The sequence below is a fragment of the Lissotriton helveticus genome, chromosome 2_1 (assembly GCF_964261635.1).
Source record: "Lissotriton helveticus chromosome 2_1, aLisHel1.1, whole genome shotgun sequence".
NCBI lineage: Eukaryota > Metazoa > Chordata > Amphibia > Caudata > Salamandridae > Lissotriton > Lissotriton helveticus.
In genome coordinates, this window is record NC_136059.1 from 799939634 (window position 1) to 799963458 (window position 23825).

The 23825-nt window shown below is 43.9% G+C and overlaps 1 protein-coding gene across 5 annotated transcripts in view; it reads right to left on the reverse strand.

The window, feature by feature from the left end:
• YTHDC2 (YTH N6-methyladenosine RNA binding protein C2) overlaps nt 1-23825 on the reverse strand; it is a 1035502-nt gene that overhangs the window by 547038 nt on the left and 464639 nt on the right. For all 5 annotated transcript variants that reach the window (XM_078675531.1, XM_078675532.1, XM_078675530.1 and 2 more), the window contains one exon: nt 18480-18658. In XM_078675531.1, the coding sequence (XP_078531657.1) occupies nt 18480-18658 (179 nt within the window). The remainder of the gene's footprint in view (nt 1-18479; nt 18659-23825) is intronic.

The following is a 23825-nucleotide window of genomic DNA, read 5'->3' on the forward strand; positions in this document are numbered from 1 at the left end:
AGTGAAGCTGGCCATGGAATTCGCGGTTTATATTGCATAAGCAACACAATTTTTCTTGTGGGAACTCTGCTCATGCACGCACTTGCATTATTTTTTACAGACTTTTGTAATGCTTTTGATGCTGAAAAGAAACTAATAATATTATAACCTGTTTCAGAGTGGGATAGAAAATAGCATGCTTTTTCCAGCTCACATTTCTATCCCTTTTCTTACAAACCTTCCAGGTTTAACCATTTAGGCAGGCCCTCTGGCGCTACAAGATTGCTGTATTGTATTGTAATTGCATTTATATAGCGCTTACTACCCTGACGAGGCGTCGAATCGCTTTTTCGGCGAGTAGCACGCTACTTGGAACCCATAGAGGATTAGTGTTGAATTAGTATAGTGAACATGCAAGTACATTTTAAGTGTTGGATAGGTTAGTCAGTTAGAGTGCGGCGCTGTATTGCTGAAGCCATCAAGTGGTAACTTATAAATGAGCTTTTTTTAGTAGTGTGATGAGTAAGATGCATGGGTATTTACTTTGCATTTATTCTGTCTGTTGTCTCTTTTCTGGTTATGACCTCAGTGGTACTGAGCGGAGAACCTCTTGCCAATAGAGGTAAACGCCGATCACTTCGAGACAGCGAATAGCGCACCTGACTGTTTCTTGTAGGCTGTCGCAGGGGCCAAGAAACAGCATGTTCACACTTCAACTTGACAAGGAATTAACTACTCGGCAGTGAGAGCCTTCAGAAGCAATGCATGCCAGGGCAGGCGAAAGAATGAATGATGGCACATTCCACAGCTATCTACGGCTGTCAGGGGCCAAGAGCAATGAACAGAGACATTAGATACAGCAAAGTTTTCATGTGACTTTGAGATCGGTTCCTATTCTTAAGTTATTACAACATCTTCTGCCCATGAAGCTAAGAAATCTGATCAGACATTACAGACTGTTCAGATATGTTCTTTGTTATACTGTCTTCCACTAATACTGCTTAAAACATGTACCGTTAAATAACCACTAAATCAATCATCAAAGCCAACATTTCACCAGTAGGCTTTCAATGTATAAACGTTGCCACTAATAAATACATTTCCCAGTCACCAGTTCTAATTCTTAATGCAAATTAAACTACAAATACAGCTTCTTTCAGGCTGTCATAGTGCCCTACAAACATCATGTTCACAATCCAACCTTGACAGGGATATGAAGAATTGACAATGAAAACATCCCAATCTCACTGAAAAGTTGATCCCAACAAAATGGAAGCCCCTTTTAAGAAACTAAAAGAGTTTAAAGAGAATGTTTATATCAGAACTATCTATGGGTCTAGCTCTGGACCCATCTGCAAAACAATAATCTGTTCTGGGTTAGCAGAGAACGAAGTAAGTGGAGTTTACAAACATGCAACAAATGAGGACAGAAATAAAGAAAATATAATAAGACCCACATCCTCCTAGTAGTTGTATTTTAAATGTTTTATAATTTGTGATTTCGCTACTGCAGGCCCAAAAGAAGGGTGCCCATGGAGTATTTGCCAAATCAGACAGAATAACTGGATACATTTAAACAGTTAAAGTAAACTTTGCGGGTACAATCAGAAGATACATAAAACCAGAAAGTTTCATCACCAAGTTACAGAAAAGGTTAAACACTTTTTTTTAAAAATAGCTAAACGGTTTAATGAGACAAGTTAGGCAGTAATGCTCAAATCTCAGGTCCCAGACTGGAAGAAGCAAAATGACAATTTGCTAAAACAGATTCGAGCGAAACATCCAAAAAGACTACAATGCGTCATTTGGCGGCAAAGGTAGACTGAAATGACATTATTTAAAGTATTTACTCATGAAAAATTTTAGAAGCAAATTATCTTGTTTTCTTTAAATACAATATACATCCAATGTCTTCATCTGTCAACCCGATATAACTGGCAAAATATAATTTCCAAGTCTTTGATTTGTAACTGAGTCAATTCCAGGTCAACACTTCCAAATGTTAAATAAATATGTACCAATAATCACATACTACCAATGGAACGCTTATCGTGGGAATATATGTACTCCCCCGCAGGATGTAAACCCTGATGTTTCTACGTCCCCCTAATTGGCATCCAGCTTTCCTTTATCGTCAATACTTTTGCTTGTTTCCTTGTCCGCCCCTTTTACCCCACGCTAATTGATTGCAATACAAGTATCTAACTCTGGAGCTTTGCCCGCATGGACTCATGATCATGTAACACTGTACTTTTGCCTTGTGAGTTTTGGTTTTTTCTTTTGTATGTTTGTTTGATTTAATAAAAATTTTATTAAAAAAAAATTAAAAAAAATAAAAATCACATACTACTTTTTTTGTTAATACTCCGGAATTACACAACCAATGTTTTCTTTTTCTGTACTTGTACATCTCTCTTTTGCTAACAGCTCTTCCTTCTCTACACTTGTTATTGCTTAAAAGTTGCTCATTGATAGTAGGAGTAAATACACTGGGGTTTAGCCACCGACCAAGATGGCCACAGACTAGCAGAGCTCCGGACCAAGCCCGAGTAACCAGTTCCAAATCCATACCTCAGCCATATCCTAATGGTAGATGGTAGAGATATTGATTAGAATTTTTATTAACTGTACAATTAATTAAAATCTTTACAGTAAAAGAAGAGAATACAAAAAACTGTGTTTGTAAGCTTCTTTGCTTGATAAAAGATGCACTGGTGTGCCAATTAAAAAAGAAAAAGCGAGTTAAAAAAGAAAGCAAAGTAAAATGAGGGGGTGCGGCGCTCCTATCAAAGTCCCATGTAGATGGCCTTTGTCCAACTATGTGTGCCTTGGTGTTAGTCTTGACGACGGACGTTTCTTTCATCGGAGGGCAATGTCAATGCTACGACGTAGCAATGATATTTCAGCTATCATACGCTGCTTTCGGGCATTGAATTCCCAGGTGTTAAGATGTTTTCGTTATTGGCTTTTAGGGCTAGCCTAATTTGGTGGACAAATCTCGCCAATCTCGCTAGGGTCATTGTGTTGGTAGTTGAGAAACACAAGGCTGATGCATCGGAGCAACATTTTATGCTCTGAGTGAGGTAAATCGGGCTCAACAGTCGCCGTCGATCGTTCTCAAAAAAAGGACAGCAGCAGAGGAGGTGCAGCCAAGATTCCCTCGTGTAGGTGCATAACCTACAAGATGTGGGTTCCCCACTTTGAGCCCATGCGGGGTTGAAGTCTGCTATCCCAAGCGTGGTCAGCCTCATGTATAGAATTTTGCTTCGGGCATGAGTTGTTAAAGCCTCACTTAGGTATGATTGAGCTTTTCCTACCATGTACGAGTTGTTTAAAGGGTCCAAATGAGGACTTCGACGAAGGGTTTTGTGGTCGAGGTCAAAAGAGATTTCATAAACTTGTTTGTTGACGGCTCTCTTCCATGCATTCAGTGGGATGTCCTGCCGCGGAATGTTTTCTTCCTCGATCCTCAAAGCTTTGATTGCGTGTCCCAGCCTGGTGTGCCATATCGAGGCTGGCCCTTCGAAGATCGATCTCAAGTGGTGCTTTAGGGACTTAGCCGGGGCCCTTAGTACCCTTAGATACAGCTTTATGAGCTCCCCCTGACAAATCAAGTCTGGTCTTGCTAGGCCAAGTTCCAGTCTCAGCCTGGATCTTCTTGCTATCCTTGGTATATGTAACACCAACTTGTATGCCTTCACTTGGGCTGAGTCGAGAAGGACATCCAACTTCCCAGGAAAGGCCAGGTGGCCATAGGAGATCGCAGGGAGAAGCTTTGCTCGTAGGGCTATCAGAATTGGGCTGGCAGATGGACTGATCAGGTTCTGACTTAGTTGTTTTAGCAAGTGTGTTACCTTATTGGCTTTGGAGGCCTGATGATTTAGATGTATATTGGCCTTGGCCCGTTCCGAGAACCAAACCCCCAGGTAGTTGTAAGAGGCCACCAAGTTTATTTGCGTATTTCCCAGCTGCCACTGTGCTTGCCTTTTCCGTTGATAGGACCCAAAGATGATGACCTTTGTTTTCCCTTGATTGACAGCCAAGCTGTTGGCGATGTTGAATCTATTTAAAGCAGTTAGTGTTCTTTGTAGGCCGATCTTCGTGTGGTCCATTATAGCCGTGTCATCGGCATACTGTAGGACTGGTATCCTCACACCTCCTAGTCTGGGGGCTACTAGGCTGGCTCCTTTTAGGGCCTCCCCCAGGTCTGCTGAGTATAAATTAAACAGAATGGGGGCCAGCACACACCCTTGTTTCAGCCCATTTTCTGTGCCTATCTTGGGGGAAACCGTCCGAGCGCTTGTTTTAACCCGCACCCAGGTGGCCTCATATAGTGACTTAATTGCCTTCAGAAGATTCGGTGGTATCCCCCACTTATCCAGTTTCCACCATAGGCGTTTTCTGTCCACTTTGTCGAAGGCGGTACTATAGACCACAAAGCAGCAGAATAGTGGTGGGTGGTTCTTCGAGGTTGCCTGGGCTGAGAGATGTGCTAGCACCAGGACATTGTCCATTGTGGACGCCTGGGACCTAAAACCAGTCTGGTACATAGGAATTATGTTTTCTTTTTCGGCCCATTTTTCTAAATCATTAAGTATTAGGCGTGCATATGCCTTGGCCTCCAAGTCAAGCAGGGCAATGAGCCTGTAGTTCGATGGTTCTAGACGGACTCCTTTTTTAAAAATTGGAACCAATATAGAGCCCCTCCAGGAGTCAGAGGTTGTGGCAGACAAGAAAGTATGGTTAAAGAGCGGAGTTAAAAGAGTCGCCCAGAAGTCAGGTGCCTTTATGAAGACCGGTGCTGGGATGCCGTTGGGCCCTGGGGCGCCGTCGTTCCTCATACGCTTAATAGTTTTAATAACGTGTTGGGTGTTTATCCAGGTTGGTGTAATGTCCTCAGCAGCGGCCTGGGAGCTGTTACCCCTCGCGTTCCTTCCTGGGCTCGAGAGTGTAGCTTCTCGATTTGTACTGATCTGGAGAACTTCCTCAGCTGGCTCTGCCTTGTCTGTTGATGAATCTTCATTAGTGGGATCTATTGCATATAGCTGTTTCACGTGTTGGACCCAATCTTTTTCGGGTACCCCGTTTTCTCTCGTTGGTCCTCGATTGCTCAGCTGGTTGATGAATCGCCAAAGATGTGCTGAGCTTTTTTGTTTGAGGAGGGAAAAAACTTTAAGCCATTTGCTTTCCATGGTGGCTTTTTTGTATTCCCATAGCTTCTTCCTCAAGGAGGCCCTCAGTGCAGGTATCAATGCCCCCTCTGTTTGACTACCCCCTCTTTTCTTTGCTACGAGCACCTTGCGTAGAAGTTTTTTGTTCTCGTATATCCTGAGGGCAGGTGTTTCCAGTGCTAGGTTGCGCATTTGTCATTATATTTTGTGATTTGGGGTTCCCGAGTTTACTTTGTAAATCCTCAATGATTTGCTCCCATGCTGTTATGGGTGGTTCCTCTCTGTGCAGACTTCCTTCCTGTGCCTGGTCCAGCCAAGTTTGAAGTTTCCCTTCTGTCTTGTTTGACCACTTGATCCTCCGCGTAACGCCATGTATCTCCTCACCACTTGACTCCCCAATGGATTTATAGAAGGCGGCAGTCGGTTTGTCCAGCTGGAATGTTGCTCTTAGTGGCCTATGATCACTTTCTTGCCGGTTTTCAATTTCAAAGTCAGTCATTCTGTCTGCCAACTCTCCAGTTATCATAATGTAATCAATTCTTGACACGTTCCGGAAAGTGGGCCGGGGCTGCCAAGCGGGCGTGTGGGCGCTTTTCAGTGCGTGGGTTGAAGTCAGTTTATAGCTGAAGAAGAGGTCTTGCAGGATGGCCCCTCTACCCGATCCCCGAGGAAGAGTTTCCGATTTATCTAGGTATTTTAGATTAAAGTCCTCAGCTAGAATGACCTGATGTGCTTTATATTTATTTAGCAGATCTTCTAGTTTTTGTGCCAGTGCCTCCAGCTGGTCTTTAATTAGGGTCTGTGCGGGATTGATATAGCAATTTAGTAACAGCAGGTCGAATGGATGACTGGTGTTGCTCAAGCCTCTTATCTGTATAGTTTGTAGCCCGAGGGAGTTCACGTTGATGGTGGTGGCGGCGACGGGACACTCATGTTTTATAAAGACTGATAGATCGCCTGCTGGTCGACCGAAGATGTTCCTTTTTGTTGCTGGTACTTGAAGTTCATAGTACCCGGCCAGAGGAGTGGAGGTCAAGGCCCAAGTTTCTTGCATACAAATTATGTCTCCGCTTTCCAGAAACCACTTTAGGTTTTCATTTTTACAGATTTTTCTAACCCCTGCTATGTTCCAGGAGATTACGGTTAGTGATGGTTTTATTGTGGATCCGGGCCTGGGTTCTCCTCTGGCGGTTAGGAATGCTGTAACCTCCTACTTGCGAAACCCTTTTGCTCATCGATGGAGGAGATTGGTAGAAATAGTATTCATTAGTGGGGAGAAGCAATCAACATCCCGCTGGCCAGTGACAGTGCTGGGAGACGGAGCGCGGCAACAGGGTTAGGCAGTGAGTGCAGTCAGCGGTGGCCGAAAGGATCGAGCAGGGCGGTGGAGTCCATTACACCTGAGCGCCAAAGTTAGTGCCGGCAGGCTGATCGAGGCTACCCAAACGGCCTGACACCTAGAAGTGGGGACGCCTGGAGAAACTGCGCCTGTGACCAAGTGAACTGACGAAAACCCCCATACGGACCCCATATGCGGGCCGGAGCAGCAAGAGTAGGCTGCGGCTGACTGTTTAGCAGCGGCAACGGTCGCCGATTCACCAGAGCCATGGAGCGACCCAGACGGAGAAACGACCCCTCACTGAAATTTTGCTGAAGCGGGGGCCGAACCCGCATGAGAGAGGTGAGCGGGGGCCTCCAAAGATCTGGGAGAGAGCCGGATGATGTACTCGCTGCAGGCCTGAAGTTGTTATAAGGAGGGTGCTGAGGCCTACCGGTGGAGGGGAATTGATTCTGTGAAGCCCAGAGTGAGATTTCCCCGCTTCCTCCCCCCCATACGAGGAGGAAGGATAGCCCAGAACAGGAGCGAGTACTCGGACAGGCCGGCGCCATAACAGGTGCATTTGTACCAGAAACTGAGCAACCGACGGGCGGGGGTCAATCGAGTCATTGGATACACCGTCCCCCCTCCCACTCCTTGATTAATTCATTCGGTGGCTGAGAAACTTAGAGAGCCCAAAGGCTCACGAAAAGCAGTGGAGGCTGGACTTATGGCCAAGCAGGGCAAATATTAGCGACTCAACTGAGGTTCTATTGGACCATACATCAAAAGTCGGAAGCGGAACCCACCAGTTGCGGTGCATAAGGCGAGTGAGGGGAGAGAGAAACGCACACACCATTCTGGCAATAGACACAGAAGAAATGGGGAAACCCAGAGGAGCGGGGTCCGTACAATCTAATAAGCTGGACAACTACACCTTTATGAAGGCCCCACTGAATGTGGAGGAGGACAGAGGGGCGGAGAAGCCTTCCCTGGCGGCCATAATGGCCACGATTAGGGACGTTAAGGGCTCCCTAGAGCCTAAAATGGATGTGATTTCCATGATGGTCACCTTGATCAGGGCGGACCTCTCCAAATTAAGCGAAAAGGCGACAACCGTCGAGACTCAGATCACACAACTCCAATCCACAACGAAGTGCCTGGAAGAACAAGTGCACAGTCTAACACAGCAGACCATGCACATGGCAGTACGGCTAGAAGACCAGGAAGGGCAGGCAAGGAGAAACAACATACGTGTGGTTGGGGTCCCAAGGGGAGCAGAGGGACACAGTGTAGACCTGTTCATAGAAGACTTCATAACCAATAAATTACAACCCAGTGTCTATCACAGTTTTACTCTGTTGAGAGGATGCATAGAACACCGGTACCACCCCCCAAACCCGGAGCACCTCCGCGCACAATCATAGCCGGGATATTTAATCACCGAGGCAGGGACGCTATACTACAAGCAGCGAGATTGAAAAGAGACATACAATATGAAAACACCCGGATACGCTTCTTCTCAGACTTTACCCTGCAGGTTCAAAGGCAAAGAAGAAGCTTTGAGACCGTTAAAAAAGAACTGAGGTCCAAAGACTTAAAGTACATGATGCTTTTTCCAGCCAAACTGCAAGTAATAGCCGAAGGGAAAACATGGCATTTCACTACGCCGGAGGAAGTGTGGGAATGGCTGGAATGACTGCGTACAGTCGGCCGGGGCCCTGGCAAGGAGGCGCATCACAGAGGAGGACGGACCAGGGGAGTCAAAGCTCCCAGAGTTGTAGAGGACCAGCGGTCCGTGTCCCCGGTGCCAGGGGGGCAATCAGATACATAAGAGGCGGGAGAGTAAAAGGTGATACCGGGGCGAAGGTAAGATGAGGATTGGATTCTGCTGCCCACTTACATTACATCCCTGCGACGCAGGTGGAACATTGAGACATCGACTCCGGCCCAAAAGGGAACATTTGTAAGCTTAACCCCAACGAGGCATATAGAGGCTACAAATACAGGTTGGGCTTGGTCGGGAGGGAGGAGGATAAAGTTCGCAGATTGAGTCAGGTTAGGCTGAACACCCCCATATTAGTCATTAGTTAGAAGCGTTATGCAAGTTACAGGTCGACAGGCGCCCTGCAGGTTTGAATGTTGGGGTCTTTAGAACCTTAATAGCAGGCTTGCAGGGTGGGAAGTCGGGGGGAAATTTCTAGTTGAGTATGTAATAAGAGATGCATTCACAGGGAGAGTTCAGAAATCTGTGCCACTGATAGGGCCAGCCCTGATAAAGGCACCAGACAAGAGCCATAATTCAAGTGGTTAATCGAAAATGCCATAGTCCTTACTGAAGGTCTGGTCATGGAATGTAAATGGGCTCAATAGAAAACTTAAACGGACAACAGTCTTACGATTTATACAGAGGCATGCACCAGATGTGGTCCTCTTGCAGGAAACACATCTTAAAGGCAATTATTGTAAAGCTCTTGAGTGGTTTGGCTATGCTCTGGTATCACACTCTGGTTACACCTCCAGTTCCAGGGGAGTGGGAGTTTTAATAAGGAAGGCATTTCCCTTCATACAGAATAAGACCTGGATGGACTCACTTGGCCGCTATGCGGTAGTGAGTGGGACGTGAGAGGGGAAAAGACTTAATTTAAGCTTAATGTACTCCCCACTGGGCCTACAAACTGCAGCACTGGAGGCGTTGGGTTCACTTTTGCTCCAACTGCCAGAGGGCAGACTGATTCTTGATGGAGAAATGAATGACATTATATCATCAGAGCTCAATGTGAAAGGGGGGTGGGGCCCTTTGGAACACGCAGCGTTAGACAGAGAGGTCAATTGGGTGGCTTTCTTGAGGCTATGGGCCTGGATGATATTTGGAGACATTAGAACCCAGATAAGAAATAGTATACTCATCTATCTGCTGACTACCTAATGCCCTGGGCTGGGAGAATTCTTAGATGCCAAACATGTGTCCTGTGGGGTGTCGGACCACTCCCCGGTGGAGGCTTCACACTTGTGGGTCCGGTCAGGGACCATACGCTACCACAACGCGTGGACCCGTGGTTCCTTAAAGATGAGGACTTCGTAGACAGTGTGAGGGAGGAGGCAGAACACTATTTCACAAACAATGTAGGCACAGTTTCCTCTCCGGTGACCCTGTGGGAAGCATTTAAAGCAGTAGAGGTAGCACTCTGGCTAAAATAGGGCCCCTCATGAAGGAAAAAAACATAAAATGTGCAACATTAGAAAGTGAAATAATACAATTGGAGCGCCGGATGTTCGGCATGGATCCTCAGGCAAGGTCTGACAGATAACATCTAAAGGTGAAGCAAAAAGAATAACGAGATCTGCTGGAAGACCGTGCTGGGACGGAGGCGCTGGCTACGCAGCATAAATTGTACAATGTAGGGGACAAGGCAAGCATACTACTGGCCTGGTTGGATATGAGTAGGATGAATAGAGGTTGGGTGCCTGGGCTGATAGACGAGGGAGGTGAAAAGTATGGAACCGGAGCTGAGATTGCAGAGAAGTTCGCGGACTACTACGAAGGGATCTATGCATCCCGTTCAACCCACACAGTGGAAACCTGCCTGGACTTCCCGTGTGACATTTCATTACTGAAAATTAAGCAGGAGGAGAGAGGGGTGTTGGAGGGGGTCTTACAATCGAAGAGATTAAAACTGCTTGCCGTTCATTGCAGTGTGGGAAAGCAACAGGGCCCAACGGGCTCCCGGTAGAAATGTATAAAACTATGTTAGACATAACAGCAGAGCACTTATTGAATATGTTTGATCGAGCACAACAAGATAAAATACTGCCCCTGGACCAAAGAATGGCCGTTATTTCGGTAATACCAAAAGCAGGTAAACCCCCAACGGAATGTGGGTCTTATCAACTGATCTCATTACTCAATTATGAGGTCAAAGTGCTGGCCAAACACCTGGCCATGTGCCTTTCCAGTGTGATTGCCACCCTAATACACCCAGAACAGTCTGGGTTTAAGTCTCATCAGAGCATCATACTGAATCTTCTCAGACCGTTTGGCATACTTCATACAACAGAAAAATACCCAAACAGACAATCAGCCCTTCTATCCCTAGATGCCAGAATGACTTTTGATTGGTGGAGTGGAATTATCTATTCGCTGTTCTTGAGCGCCTGGAAATGGGCCCCAAACTTGTAAACTGGATTAAGCTTCTCTATGAACAGTCAGCGGCTAGAGTACAGGTCAACGCCATGGTGTCCAGAGAATGTGCCCGGAAAAGGTGAACTAGGCAGGGTTGCCCGCTGTCCCCTCATTTGTTTGCACTGGCGCTGGAGGCACTGGCGGCCTGGGTGCATCAGGACCCTCTGATATGGCAAATACCGGTAGGGGGGAGTGAGAAGACAGAATATCGCTTTATGCGGACGACATGCTTTTATATGTGGAAAAACGAGAGTCAGTAGATAGAATACTGCAGATCTTTCGCATATACGGTGAATACTCTGGGTATGGTATTAAATGGGACAAGTCACTGTTATACCCCTTATCGGGAGGAGTACCTGCCCTTACGTCCAGATGTCCCATGCCAGAAGAAGAAAACTGTTTTAAATACCTCGGTATCCATTTAACGAGAGACGCCCAAGTCTTTCACTTCAAGAACGTGGGCCGACAGCTCGATAGAATCATAACAGACGCTATACACGGGCGGACCCTTACTCTAACCATGATGGGCCAAGCCGCTATGTTTAAAATGATACTACCCAGGTTGCTATATGCATTACAGAACACCCACTACGAGGTGCCCCCCTTATTTTTCAAGCAAGTAACTCATGACTTCGGACGCTATTATGGAGTGGGGCGGCCCGCGGATCGCGCTAGCTAAACTGCAGAGGGGAATATATGAAGGCGGCCTAGCAGTACCAGACGTCCTGCTACTATTGGGCGGCACAGCTGGCCAACGTGAATAGGTGGTTGTTCGAAAACAGATCAGACCCAGCGTACAGGGTTGACAGAGAGGCCATGGGTGGAAAGGGTCCAAGGGAGATACTGTACACCAAACAAGTAGATAAATCTCTCCCGTATCACACAAAGACAGTAGTTAAAACAGGGAAACCATCAACAAAGTATAGGGGTAGGGAGAACAAGCTCACTGAGATGACACCCCTCTGGACGGGAGACAAGACTAAAAGAAATAAGCTAGCTGAGGGGCTCTACCAAGTGGGACCTAGTGGGACTAGAGATGCTGGGAGACATATGGAGGGGTGGGCATACATTATGTTTGCTGCTCTTCAGGGTGAATGTTTTGATTTGTTCTGCATTCCATCCATCAATTGTGTGTCCTTTGCTTTCTCGCCCTAAGTGCGCCAGGTATGCCCAGACGTGGGTCCTGGGCTCACTGTGCCACTGGAATCAAGCTATCCTGGCTGAAGAGGGGTAAAACCCCGAAACAGGTCCTAGGATGCTTGTTTGCGGTCCAGGGAGGACCTGGCTTGGCAGTGCCAGCTGGACTGTTCCTATGAGGCACAGGGTCAAGACTGATTTGCATACGCCCAGGTCTAAACTGGGGTGGCATGGTGAGCAAAATAATGATGGATTTAACCCAGATCTCTTGACTGGGGGTGAATGTTTGATTTGTTCTGCATTCCGTCCCTCAATTGTGTGTCCTTTGCGAGAAAATGGCCTGGGGCAGGGGGATTGGTTTAGATACCTCCAACTGGGCCATGCCCTGAGGAAACATATGGGAGAGGGTGATGTGCTGGAGGTCTCCTCACCTCTGGAAGACAGGATACTGACAGAGCACCTGCAAGTTAAAACTGTCTCCCTGTTCTATAAGAAAAGTATAAACAATGCTCTGGAACCCCTGGGCACACTTAAGAGTGCCTTGGGAATACGATGCAGGCCCCCTGGAAGATAAATAATGGATGGAGGTGCTCCAGAGCCTGAGGGATGTAGCTGTGAGGTCTCGCTTTAGGCTCATACAGCTGACAATGCTGCACAGGGTATACTACCCTAGGGCGGTGCTGCATCGAATGGAGAGATGCGAACAGGCACTATACCACAGGGGATGTGGTTCAGAAGGTACTTTTTACCTCCTAATATGGGAATGCCCGATTCTGGCGGACAACCGCCGACACTATGACGACGGTTGTCGGAGGCGAGGTACCACTGGAGCCTAAGTGGTTCCTGCTGACACCCTCCAAGACTGGCAGAGGCATACAAAGTGCTGGCTGGTCTCTCTTGATTAAAGTCGAATGTACTGTAAATAGAATACATAAATGTACACAAAATGATGCACAGATATGCTTACGCCATGTTTATACCATCATCATATAAGTACCAATAAAAAGAGTTAAAAAAAATTGTAAATACATTGAATCCAAACCTCAGAAACACATCATGACTTTTTGCCACAAGTAAACCACTAGATTTGCACTTTCTACTGCCTTGTGTGGACGCCTTATCCTTTTCTGGTCGACTTGGTTTGGGATGTATTTATATAGCCACTGAGATACATTTCCCAGTCACTTGATTTTTTTTTTATTAGAGATTAAAAGACAATTACTAATATGTTTAGTGTTGCATTTGCCAATTCTTCCCAACCTCTGGAAGCCATTACATACTGAATGACTTACAAATTTATTTTAATGGCTGGTATTCTCAAATCAAATGTCTTCCTTCCTTTTCTTCCCGTCTGGTCTTGTTGTAGGTAGACATATTTACTGTTATTATCAATGGGTACATTTTAAGCAAATAACTGAAAATGTATTCATTATAAGAATAAAGTGTTTATTGTAAGATTATTTAAATCATTACACATATTAAAACAAATAAATATCATCTTCAACCTACAAACAGTGCCAATACGCTCTCTCTTTAATATGCCAAATATTTCTCACTTCTTTCATTAATTTGCTCAATGTTTAGGTTACAGGCAATAAGCTATACAAACGATCATGAAGCTAAAATAAAAGTTGAAAACATTGTAAAAACAGCTGGCACATACTTAAGGAACAAAGCAGTTAATTGTGGATCAGATCCATTTAAACATACTAAAATTGCATATTCTTGTTTTCTTATTTTTAGTCATACAAGCATCGATCTGAGCAAAATGTTCCTGAATGTGTTAATATCTCACATGAGCACATTAGGGGTCAGGTGTACAAACATTTGGAATACTAATTTCCTAATTGTGATTCTCTCCCGAATTGCAATTAGGAAATTATTATTCCTAATGTATGAAACAGGTTTGAGATTCATTAGCAATTCCTAGTGGGTCACAAATAGACCATATTAATAAGGTAGGTCGCAATTTGCAACCCATTAGGAATCAAAGCCATAACAGAGATGGTGACCTCATGACATCAGCAGACCACCATCAGCAGACCACCATGTCTATGATTGCTTTTTAATAAAGCACTCTTTAGTTTTTGATTGCAGCCTGTTTTCCTTAATGGAAAACAAGATGTGTTTAAAAAGAAAAAATTAAACGTTGCAGTGTCATTTTGTAAGAGTAGGCAGTGGGCCATCGGACCACTACATGCGTTTGTCCCCAAGCCACACCTTCCCCTTTGCGAATGGGTTACCACCAGTTTTTAACTGGTGGTAAAGTATTACTGTTTTGCAACTGGAATTTGGTCGCAAATAATGAATACATACCATTCTGATTTGGTATTTGGAAGGGATGGCCCTTCCAAATACCAAATTGGTATTTGGTAGCAAACGCAAACTGCGATTCGGATACAAGTTACCGAATCGCAATTTGTCTTTTGTATATTGTAAAAAGCTTTTTGGTGGGTCGAAAATGGCCTGATTCTGCGAATCGGGCAGCGTACAACCGCAAAAAAGCTTTGTACACCTGTCCCTATGTCTATAAGAATCTTGTTTGCAAGAACACATAAGCACTAAGTAGGGTAAAGGTCTCCTTTACGTCTGCTATAGCAGTGGTCCCTTAATCTGATCAGTTAAAATCTGGATCTTGTCAGGTACATCTTTTGTTTTATAGATTGTAGCAGTTTTAAGTATTTTTGTTTTGCCAGCACATTGTAAGTTTAACAAACATCCAGTCAAAAATCCTTAGTTCAATATTCACTATATGGTCCTGGTTACAGCTTGGCCTGCTTTCTTAACCGTTTTGATGTGCAGGCTTTTCAAAGCTCCTATAAAGTTAACACTCCAAGGGTTCTTCCAGTTCCTTTTGGCTTGCCACATTATTGCTTTAAAAAACTTTAGGGAAGCATTTCTCAATTACACACAAGATACCACTGTGGCAAGAAACATGAATAATTTATTAAATTCGAGTCTCTCTTACAACCTGTGCACTGTGGTCAAGAGGTGGAACAAAAGTCTGCATGTTTGAAAATTGGGCTATCTCAAGCCATTTAGTTAATTTCCCCCAAAAAGCTATCATAATCAAGGGTTAGCATTAACTTACTGGTGACCACCAACAACTGTTGTGTAGTTCCTACTAATCCATAGGATCTTCACATTGTTTGGACAACATAAACTAGGGGCTTGGTGCGAAGACTGATTCTGGATACCCCAGCAGGATATGTTGGCCAGTAGACCAGCTAGCTCGCAGTGCCACCATAAGCCCCCCTAACCGAACAGGAAGCAAATGGTGTTGTTTTTCAGATTTTAACTTTTGCAAGCCTACTTTGAAAGCATTTTCAAGAGAATCCTCAGAAGAGGGGATATTTATTCCTGAGAAGCTGATTATTTAAATATGTGTACTCGAGTCATCTTCTGTACTTTTTGTGTAGATTGATAGAGATGCACTTATCAAAGAACTTTTTCTTAAAGAGTGGTGGTCTCTTTGTTTTTCTCTTTTAGGACACAACTAAACACCTGTCTCTGTCACAAAGGCTCCTGTCACTGCGGAACTTGAATAAAAAACACACAACCGGTTGACGTGTCTTTTAATATGTGGGGAGAAATGAGGAAGAGGAAGAACTCTGATGGAAATTAAAATAAATCCTCTTTAAGCTGCAGGTGGCAAACTGTTTACAAGGAGACTTTTTTCTCCTTCACAGAAGTTTCAGTCATTGTCTAAAAAGAAGATTCCCATGCTCAGAGAAATTCAGAGACAACTCACTTTGAGGTGGAGCTGGGCCTGGAGATGAGTCTTTATGTGAGGTCTATTTTATTCAGGAAAAGTAGGACTAGAGCAGAGCTCTTTCCAGGAACTACTTCACACTTAATATACTGTAGAAATGTGAGCAGTGGTGACCTCTAGGGATAGTGCTCAGCACATTCAACTCATTCAATGAAATGTGGATATTTTATTTTGAGAGGAATGCGCTAGTACAGTAACATATTGTTCATAATATGTGCATAATAATAATAATAAGACTTGACGCCCTCATCAAACCTTGCAAGTTCAATCTTTTTCAACGTATCCAGACGATGTATGCTGTGAAAGATACTCAGTCTTGAGAAAGTGCTCATGGCTGCAAGAGCAGAAGAACGTGCAGATCGGCAAGCTGCTGATATGTAAATTGGAGTAGCCTAGAGTGAATCAGCACTGAACATTAAAAGTATGCAGAGACACAAGGTCTAAGGCCATAAAGTGATCTCTCAGAGGAAAAAGAAATTACATTTCCAATGCAGATTCTCATTTCCACATGTAGGTAAATACCCTGCCACTGGACAAATATGCAAGGGTTACAGGAAAAAAAAACATTTTGTAACGGTTTGCAAAGCAAAAGCGAAAATGACTGAATCACGTCAAGAAGAGAAAATGGGCACCCGAAAGTTCCAGAAATCCCCTAGCCAGGCCCACAAGACCAAGCAGCGACACCAATTAAGGCAAGTTGAAATTAAACATTGTCGATTATCATCAAGTTCATCAAAATAATAAATAACATTTTTGCAACATGAAGTGTCCCTTACATTCTTAAGTCTGACAATGGCCCATCGTTAAACAGCTGAAAGTTTAAAGAGTTTCTCACTAACATAAATGTCAAACATCATATAAGCACTCCTCTCTGGCCACAGGCCAACGGTGTTGTTAAAAGCTTCTTGAGAACCCTAAAGAGAGTAGTTCAGTGAGCTGCACTAGAAGGAAGTGATCTCATATAAGCCCTCTGTTCAGCCCTTCATGCCTGCCAATCAACTTCTCATTTAACTACAAGTGAAGGCTCTGCCACCTTGATGTTTGGTAGAGCCAGGGGAATCAAAGTGCTGCAATGGACCACTCATACGTCGACAGATGCGGACGAGATCCGTACAACAGATTCCTTGCACAAGTCCAGAATGAAGACCTATGGTGATAAACGACGATATACCTGGACATGGTTTTCAAGTAGAAACAGAAATGCAAGTCTCATGCTCAGTTTGATGCTGAACCCCTGAGGGTTGTGACGAGCAAAGAACATAAGGTGATCGCTCATCACAAGAGATTTGTAGCACTCCAAGCCCCATCCTCAATGTTCATTGGCTCCATATGTCAGAAATGAGACATGCCCACCTGAAAGTCCGGAAAGCATAACTCCTACAAATAACTCTGCATCCCCGGTGCCTGAAGCAGGCCCTGCTCCTCTGCTTCGTCAACCTCACACAACTAGGTTTGGAAAACTGGTTCAAGCACCTCGACGACTCATTGAGGAACTAAGATGTATATGTGCAATATTTGTACTTTTGGGCACAAGATGGGGTGATGTAGTGTCTTATAAAAATGTATAGACAAACCCTTCTGGTTCCTGATGGACTCAGTAGAAGAGTGGCGTAATCGTTTGGTTGTGTCTAGGTGTGGTTAATGAAGTTCATGACACAATGCGTACAGTTACTTAATGGTTACACTCTGAAGAATAGAGACATGTACTACAGAGCTCTTTGTGTGACGTAGTTATTTGCATGCTACCATGATGGGACGGACACTACAGCAACTACTAGCATTATAAGCATCTGTAATTAAGTTGGAGTTATCCCAAAGATTTGAGTGAGGTTGCAGAAGTGAGAACCTGGTCTCAAAGATGCCCAGAGCTACCTCCTAGCCACAAATATAGCAGTATAATACCAAAGCGAATGACAGCACAAATAGAAACTCTCACTTGTTTAACCTCCCTTAGGCAGCCCAAAGAAAAAAAGCCCTTAAAAAAAGAAACAACAAGAGACTAATACATTGGCGTCTGTCAGTGGTACAGCTATAACATCTGGGCAATGGTGAACACATCACGGTCAGAGGGAAGTTCCACCAGGCAACTTCAGACATGACCACTGCATCACTTATCAGGATATGGAAACCATAGATTCCAAGATTCCCAAAAGCTATTAAACATGTTGGGTGTGAAAAAAAAATCCACAGGGGCTTTTACATCGGTAGGTGAGCAGTGACCAACAATGAGTTCTCAAATATGAAGACAGAAAAAGCATTTACATGCAATTGTTGCTTTACAAAACTAAAACCAGAAGCAAATACAATAAAATGAGGAGCTCTAGATGATTAACCCCTAGCTTTAGGGGTTTACAGACCTATATAGAGCTACTCTCCTCACAAAAGACAATTACCTTGACAAAAAGCATTGGAAGAGTCTAATTGGAGAGGGGTATTAATTCACAGATTTTATGGGGTGTTTTCTGGAGGTGGGATTATAGATGCACCTCTAAAAGAAGCTACGTATTGCCTATCAACTGATATACCAGTTTTAGTGATTTCAGGTTTGCTTTCATGGCATCCAAACTGTGGAACCAGTTTCACTAGAAATACAACCTTAGCCTATATTTCCTTTATTTTCCACTATCATTAAGACTTTAATTCAACTGAATATTCTCTGTCAATCCTAAAGGATGACCACAACCAAACCTTCTACATCTTGCTCCACTTAAGAATGGAAAGGATTCTTTTCAAAGTGTGCAGTAGTGCATATAGAATGTTTTAAATGTCTCCACAAAGCCTTTAGTATCCCAATCTGAGTTTCAAAGTCTTAGTAGAACTTGAATTACTCATTTGAATCAATCGCTTCATTCATTTTAAAGAGAAAATGTGCTGAATTACGCTGACACCCTAAAAATAAACTTATGATATGCTACTTACCAGCATCACAGCTGTGACAGATATTATAAAGAAGATGCATAATCAGGTCAAGATCAACTTTCTCATCATCAAAACTGTGATGGTAAGCTTTGAGAAGTTCCCTGTCTTCTGCACTTAAGTTGCTTCCATCTGACTGTACAAGGGAACTTTCATCTAGATTTCCAAATTCCAGTGAGGCACTAAATTCAAAATGGAAATAAATAGATAAGCATCTGTTCATAATACATATAGCGTCATATTTCCTTTATAAACAATATTCAAGACGTCAGACAAAAAATGTCACTTACCATAGTATCTCAGGTACTCTCTGCAGTAAAGTACATACTAACTTGTGGGAATGCTGCAATGTGACATGAACCATAAAGCATAACTTTATAAATAAAATGGTTTTTCACTCACAGGAGTTGACTGGTGACAATCATTAGGTATAAAGAAGTCGATGACACAATCTATCAACTGATCACTACTATTTATCGAGAACATATGTTTAAATATTGCCGAGGCTAAAATAATTTGACAAAATAATTGTGACTTGATTCATGAATCTAACTGCTCCTGAATAGATCTATGATCGGGACTGCCCAGGTATGAAAAACCTAATGTCTACTGCTTGAAGCAGTTCCCTATTGTGATCCAAGGAAGAAAATTAGCTGAGGATATATACAGTCATATTGTCCTTCCCAGCTAAAGGAGCTGCTAATACATCCATTACTTTTACTTTAGCCTCTTTCTTGTAACTTCATTGTTTCTTTGTTAAGAAAAAGGATCTTAGGTTCTATTCTTCTGTTCTAGTTCACAGAGAACATTTGTTGAAGTGTTTTTATTAGGACTTAAGCTTGGTTCCACCCCCAACCCCCTTACACCCCCTTAACTACAGAAGGAATACCCTCAATGTTAAATAGCTCTTAACTTCAAGTAGTTGATGTAATACCTTTTCAAATGAGGTGATCAAAACATAGTCACTGGCAGGGTCTTAAGTGAGCTCCTCACCCCTGAAGTGATTCATCTGTTACCAATGCTTAATGTTTAAACAAACAAGAGTCTAAAAAGATCTCCCTTTGAAGGGGTATTTACATTTAATGATGATATTTGTGGTGGATACATACTCTTCGTGCAGATTCCTTGTCTTATTAATTATCTCCGCAAATTACAGATTAGTTTGGAAATCTTTCTCTCCAGCAATGGCTCTCAAACACCGCCAGGAAGTGGAATGTGGCTCCGAATGTGACTCTACTTCGGGGCACGATCTCGCAGCAATATATTAGGTGTCAACTAGCATGTTGACATCAGTTTGTGTACTTTGTCTTTGCCCCAGCAAGGTGGGGGCAAAAGACAGCACATAATATGTTTTCATCAGTTGGAATCTATTAGTTACGGCACTAACTCTTCATGGGAGGAGGGTGGAGGTGATGATCTTTAGGAAGAATATTGAACCCCCCCAAAATATTGTCACCAAAAGTAAGTAACTTCTTCTGATGGATACATCTTTCCTCACATTCACCACCTTATGAATGAGTCCCAAAGCAACACTTTATTGGAAGGTGCAAATGGAGTAGTGACAGGTTAGCCAAGGAATGTTGCAACACAGCTTGGGCAAAGTACTAGTCACTGCATGCCTGATATGTGAGGCAGGAGTGCTTGCCTAAAGTATGCTAGGAGGACCATGTACCACTCTGCAGATGTTCGAAATTAAGACACTCTCTGGAATGGCGATACTATCAACAAAGTCAAAACACTGCTTCAATCCTACAGAGGAGCAATGAAGGGAGTGGGTGGGAACAAATGGATCAAGCATTTCAGAAAATATGCAACTGGGAAGGTTGATCAGGCAAGGACACGAAAGCAGACTGGGCACCAAATAACTCTTAATTGTCCCCAGATAACCCGTAAGTATCGTCATCAAAACGCCTTGCTGTGCAAGTGTTAATGCAAGCCTCAAGACGTCAGAAAGGCAAGACTTAAAGACTCTCCGATTCACACCAGTGGATAAAGGTACCTCAGCAAACTGCATGGATGAATTTGGTGGCTGGCCTACTGGCTGCCAAGGTGATGTCTGAAACTTCATCAAGAATTAAAAATACTCCAACCGGCACAGTGCAATCTCAACTTGTGCACTTCCAGTGTCTGGGGATTGAGGAAGAGCACATGACCATCATGCTGCAAGAGCAGGTCCCCTTTGTACAGGAGTGGTATGTACAGCCAAGACTAAGAGCAAAAAGATCGGCAAACCAAATCCGCAAAGCCCAGTCTAGATCAGGTAGCATGAGCTGCAATTGGGGCTTCCTGACCTTCCACTGCACTTTTGGCAGAATGCAAATTGGCAGAAATGGTTGGCCCATAAACATGGTCTGAGAAAACTTCGATATGAAGGCATCCTCCTGGAAACCAGTCAGTCAGATTACACATCCTGACCTGGTTAGTGGTGAAGAGCTCTAAAAGTAGAAATCCTAATCTTGAGAAGATCATCTGTACCACTTGGGGATGCAGCTTCCACTTGTGGTCCTCCAATGAAAGGCAACTCAGACCCAACCACCTTAACACTGGAAGAACCTTGATGAGCTGCTACCAAAAACATTCTCCATTAGTATGCCCATTGCCACAGGAAAATTACCTGCCAACATAGTGCTGATGAACCCCACACCACCCTGTCTGCTGGTTTGATGGATGGTGGTGGTCTTGTTCTACAGAATCTGACTGGTATGCCCTGAGATGAAAGTTAGAAACCTCTCCATATCAAGGTGGGCTGCCCCTAGCTCAATCACAATTATGTGTAGGTGCTGCTATGAGGTGGATGAAATGCCCTGCACCATCATTTTGCCCAGATGGGCAGCCCAAATTAGCAGGGAGGCATCAGTGACCAAGGGATCCAAGTCTGAGTCAGAGACCTCACAGTCATTTCCAGAATATCTGTGATACTTTGAAGAGGTGAAAACAACTTCAAGCAGGTCACGTCCTGTACTACTCCAAGAAAGGTTAGCATATGTGCTAGAGTAAGTGAGAATTTTGGATGTTGATGATAAAATCCAAGTCATGGGAGAAAGTCATTATCTGCCAGAGGTGTTCCTTGACCAGCAACAGAGACTCTGAATTTAGTAGCCAGTCATCTAAATATGGAAATACATGGGATCGTGACCATCAGACTGAAGCCACTATGACCATAACCACCTTTTGTAAAGATGTATGGTGCTGTTGTCAGACAAAACAGTAGCACTATGAATTGATAGTGTCAGAGAGCAACTGTAAGCCTCAGGTACTGTCCATTGGTTGAAGAAATAGAAGATGAAAATAGGTGCCATGAAGATCAGGGGACACCAACTTTTCTCCCACATTCAAGGCCAACATGACTTGACTAGAAGACCGCATCTACAACTTGTCCTGCTAAACGAGCGAGTTCAGTAGGCAGAGATTCAAGATTAGTCTTCGAAGACCTCTGTCATTCTGGGGGACCAAGACATGAAGGAAGTAAAATCCAGTGTCCCTCTCTTTCAGAGGCACCACCTCTATGCCTCCTGTGTTGAGGATGCAAGAACTTCCTCCTCCACGATTGGGGTGTTTGACGGAGAGAACGTCTTGGTGGATAGAGAATGGTCTGAGGGGAGACACAGCGAGAGTAGGGTACATTGCCCTAAAGGACAAGCTCATTTACCCAGCAGTCTCTTGTAATTGCCTCCCAAATGATGTAAACAAGCATTGGTAATACAACGGTTTCGCCTATGTCATGAATAAATACCTGTTTTCATCAATTATCGTCCGGGTGAAGGAAAGAGCTCTCTGACAGATAACACGGGAGTGGAGAGGATGTGGTGCAGTGGCCAGAGCTTCTTACTCAAGAGCTGGGGAACCTGCTTCGAGTCTCGGTGGTGCAACATCCTGAGATTCTATGCAAAGAACGTATTCTCTGGCGGGTTATAAATTGTTATATAAATATGCTGCAATAGTAAAAGGCAAAACTTTATCAAAATATTGTTCCACTAGAGCGGATGTTAACAGTATTTTGGCGGCGGGAAACTGATAAGAGAAGCAGACAGGAGCAAGCATTGGTAAATGCAGGAAAATATGCTGCACCCAATAGAAACGGAGGAAAGCTAAGTGGGAAGCACAGGAACCAATGAGAAGCCAGGAGTGAGAAGAGTCCCTTTCAAAATTATATTAAAAACAATAGATTTCGCAAGGTGAAATCTAAAAATGGAAGACCTTCCTCCACTGGAAAATAATGGCCTGAGGGGTATTCAAAGGGGTTTAAGTTGCAGACCCGGCTGAGGAAGGAGGATCTAGGGGATGACACCTACTGGTGTCATCCCCTAGATCCTCCCCCTCCCCCAAAATGAGCTTTATAGCTGTTAAGGAAAATTATCAGGAAAAGAGGTTGTCACTGGCATGCCTGCATTGCCCTGGAGTACCCACAAAAATTACTATAGTGGTGGTGGAATTGATTTGCTCGGGAAGCAAGACACTGCGAATAAGCTGTAGTTTTACTGTTTTGGAAATGCTCCAGGTAGAAGTCAGTTTCTGCCACAGTTACCAAGCCCAAAGGAAAGCAGACCTCCTTGAGGGGTGGCTCAAAGGCTACAGGAGTCATTCTGAACGGATGCAGAAAAGCAAGCCGTAAGTCTTCAATCTGTGAGGCTTTGCCAGCACGGATGTCTCCTGATGCTTCACCTCCATGGTTACTGGCCCCCGTGCCGGAAAATAAGTCAAAGTCTGCTAAGACAGCATCTCCAATTGGTCGGAGCCTCCCTCACTGCCGATACGAATTTCACTCAAGGAGCCAACTATGATGCTACTCTATAGGCCGACTACATTAGAGATCATTGTCCATGGACTGAGGGAAGAAGTTCAATCACTGGCTGGTATGGGTCTTGGATGGGTACTGATGTTGTTCTGGCTTGTTAAATGTTCCACAAGCTCTAACAATGAATGTGTTGAGTTTGTCATCTGGTATAAGGTGGAGGACGGGTTGGTTTCTGGTGAAATTTCAAGTTGGATGAACCTTCAAATAGTGGTAGCCATAGTCCTGTCCAACTCAGGGTTTTTTGCTGCTTATTATTGCCTGTGAAGTCTTTCCCCAGGATATAGCGTGTTCACTGTTTTCATACTGCATGATTGAGAATCCATGGCAGTCACTGTGCAAGTGAGGTCTAGAACGTGAGGAGACTCAATAATTCTTGTAAGACTAAGAATGTCATCTCCTGTACTATATGACAGGTGTGAACGTTCACATTGTGCTCTAGAGGGGACTGCCAGAATCATAAACAAGTGACAAGTTTTCAATTCACCCTAGGTCTCAAAACATTATTAACAGTTATTGCTCTAGCACGGCTTTCTGGTGTACTTGAAGAAAGTAGC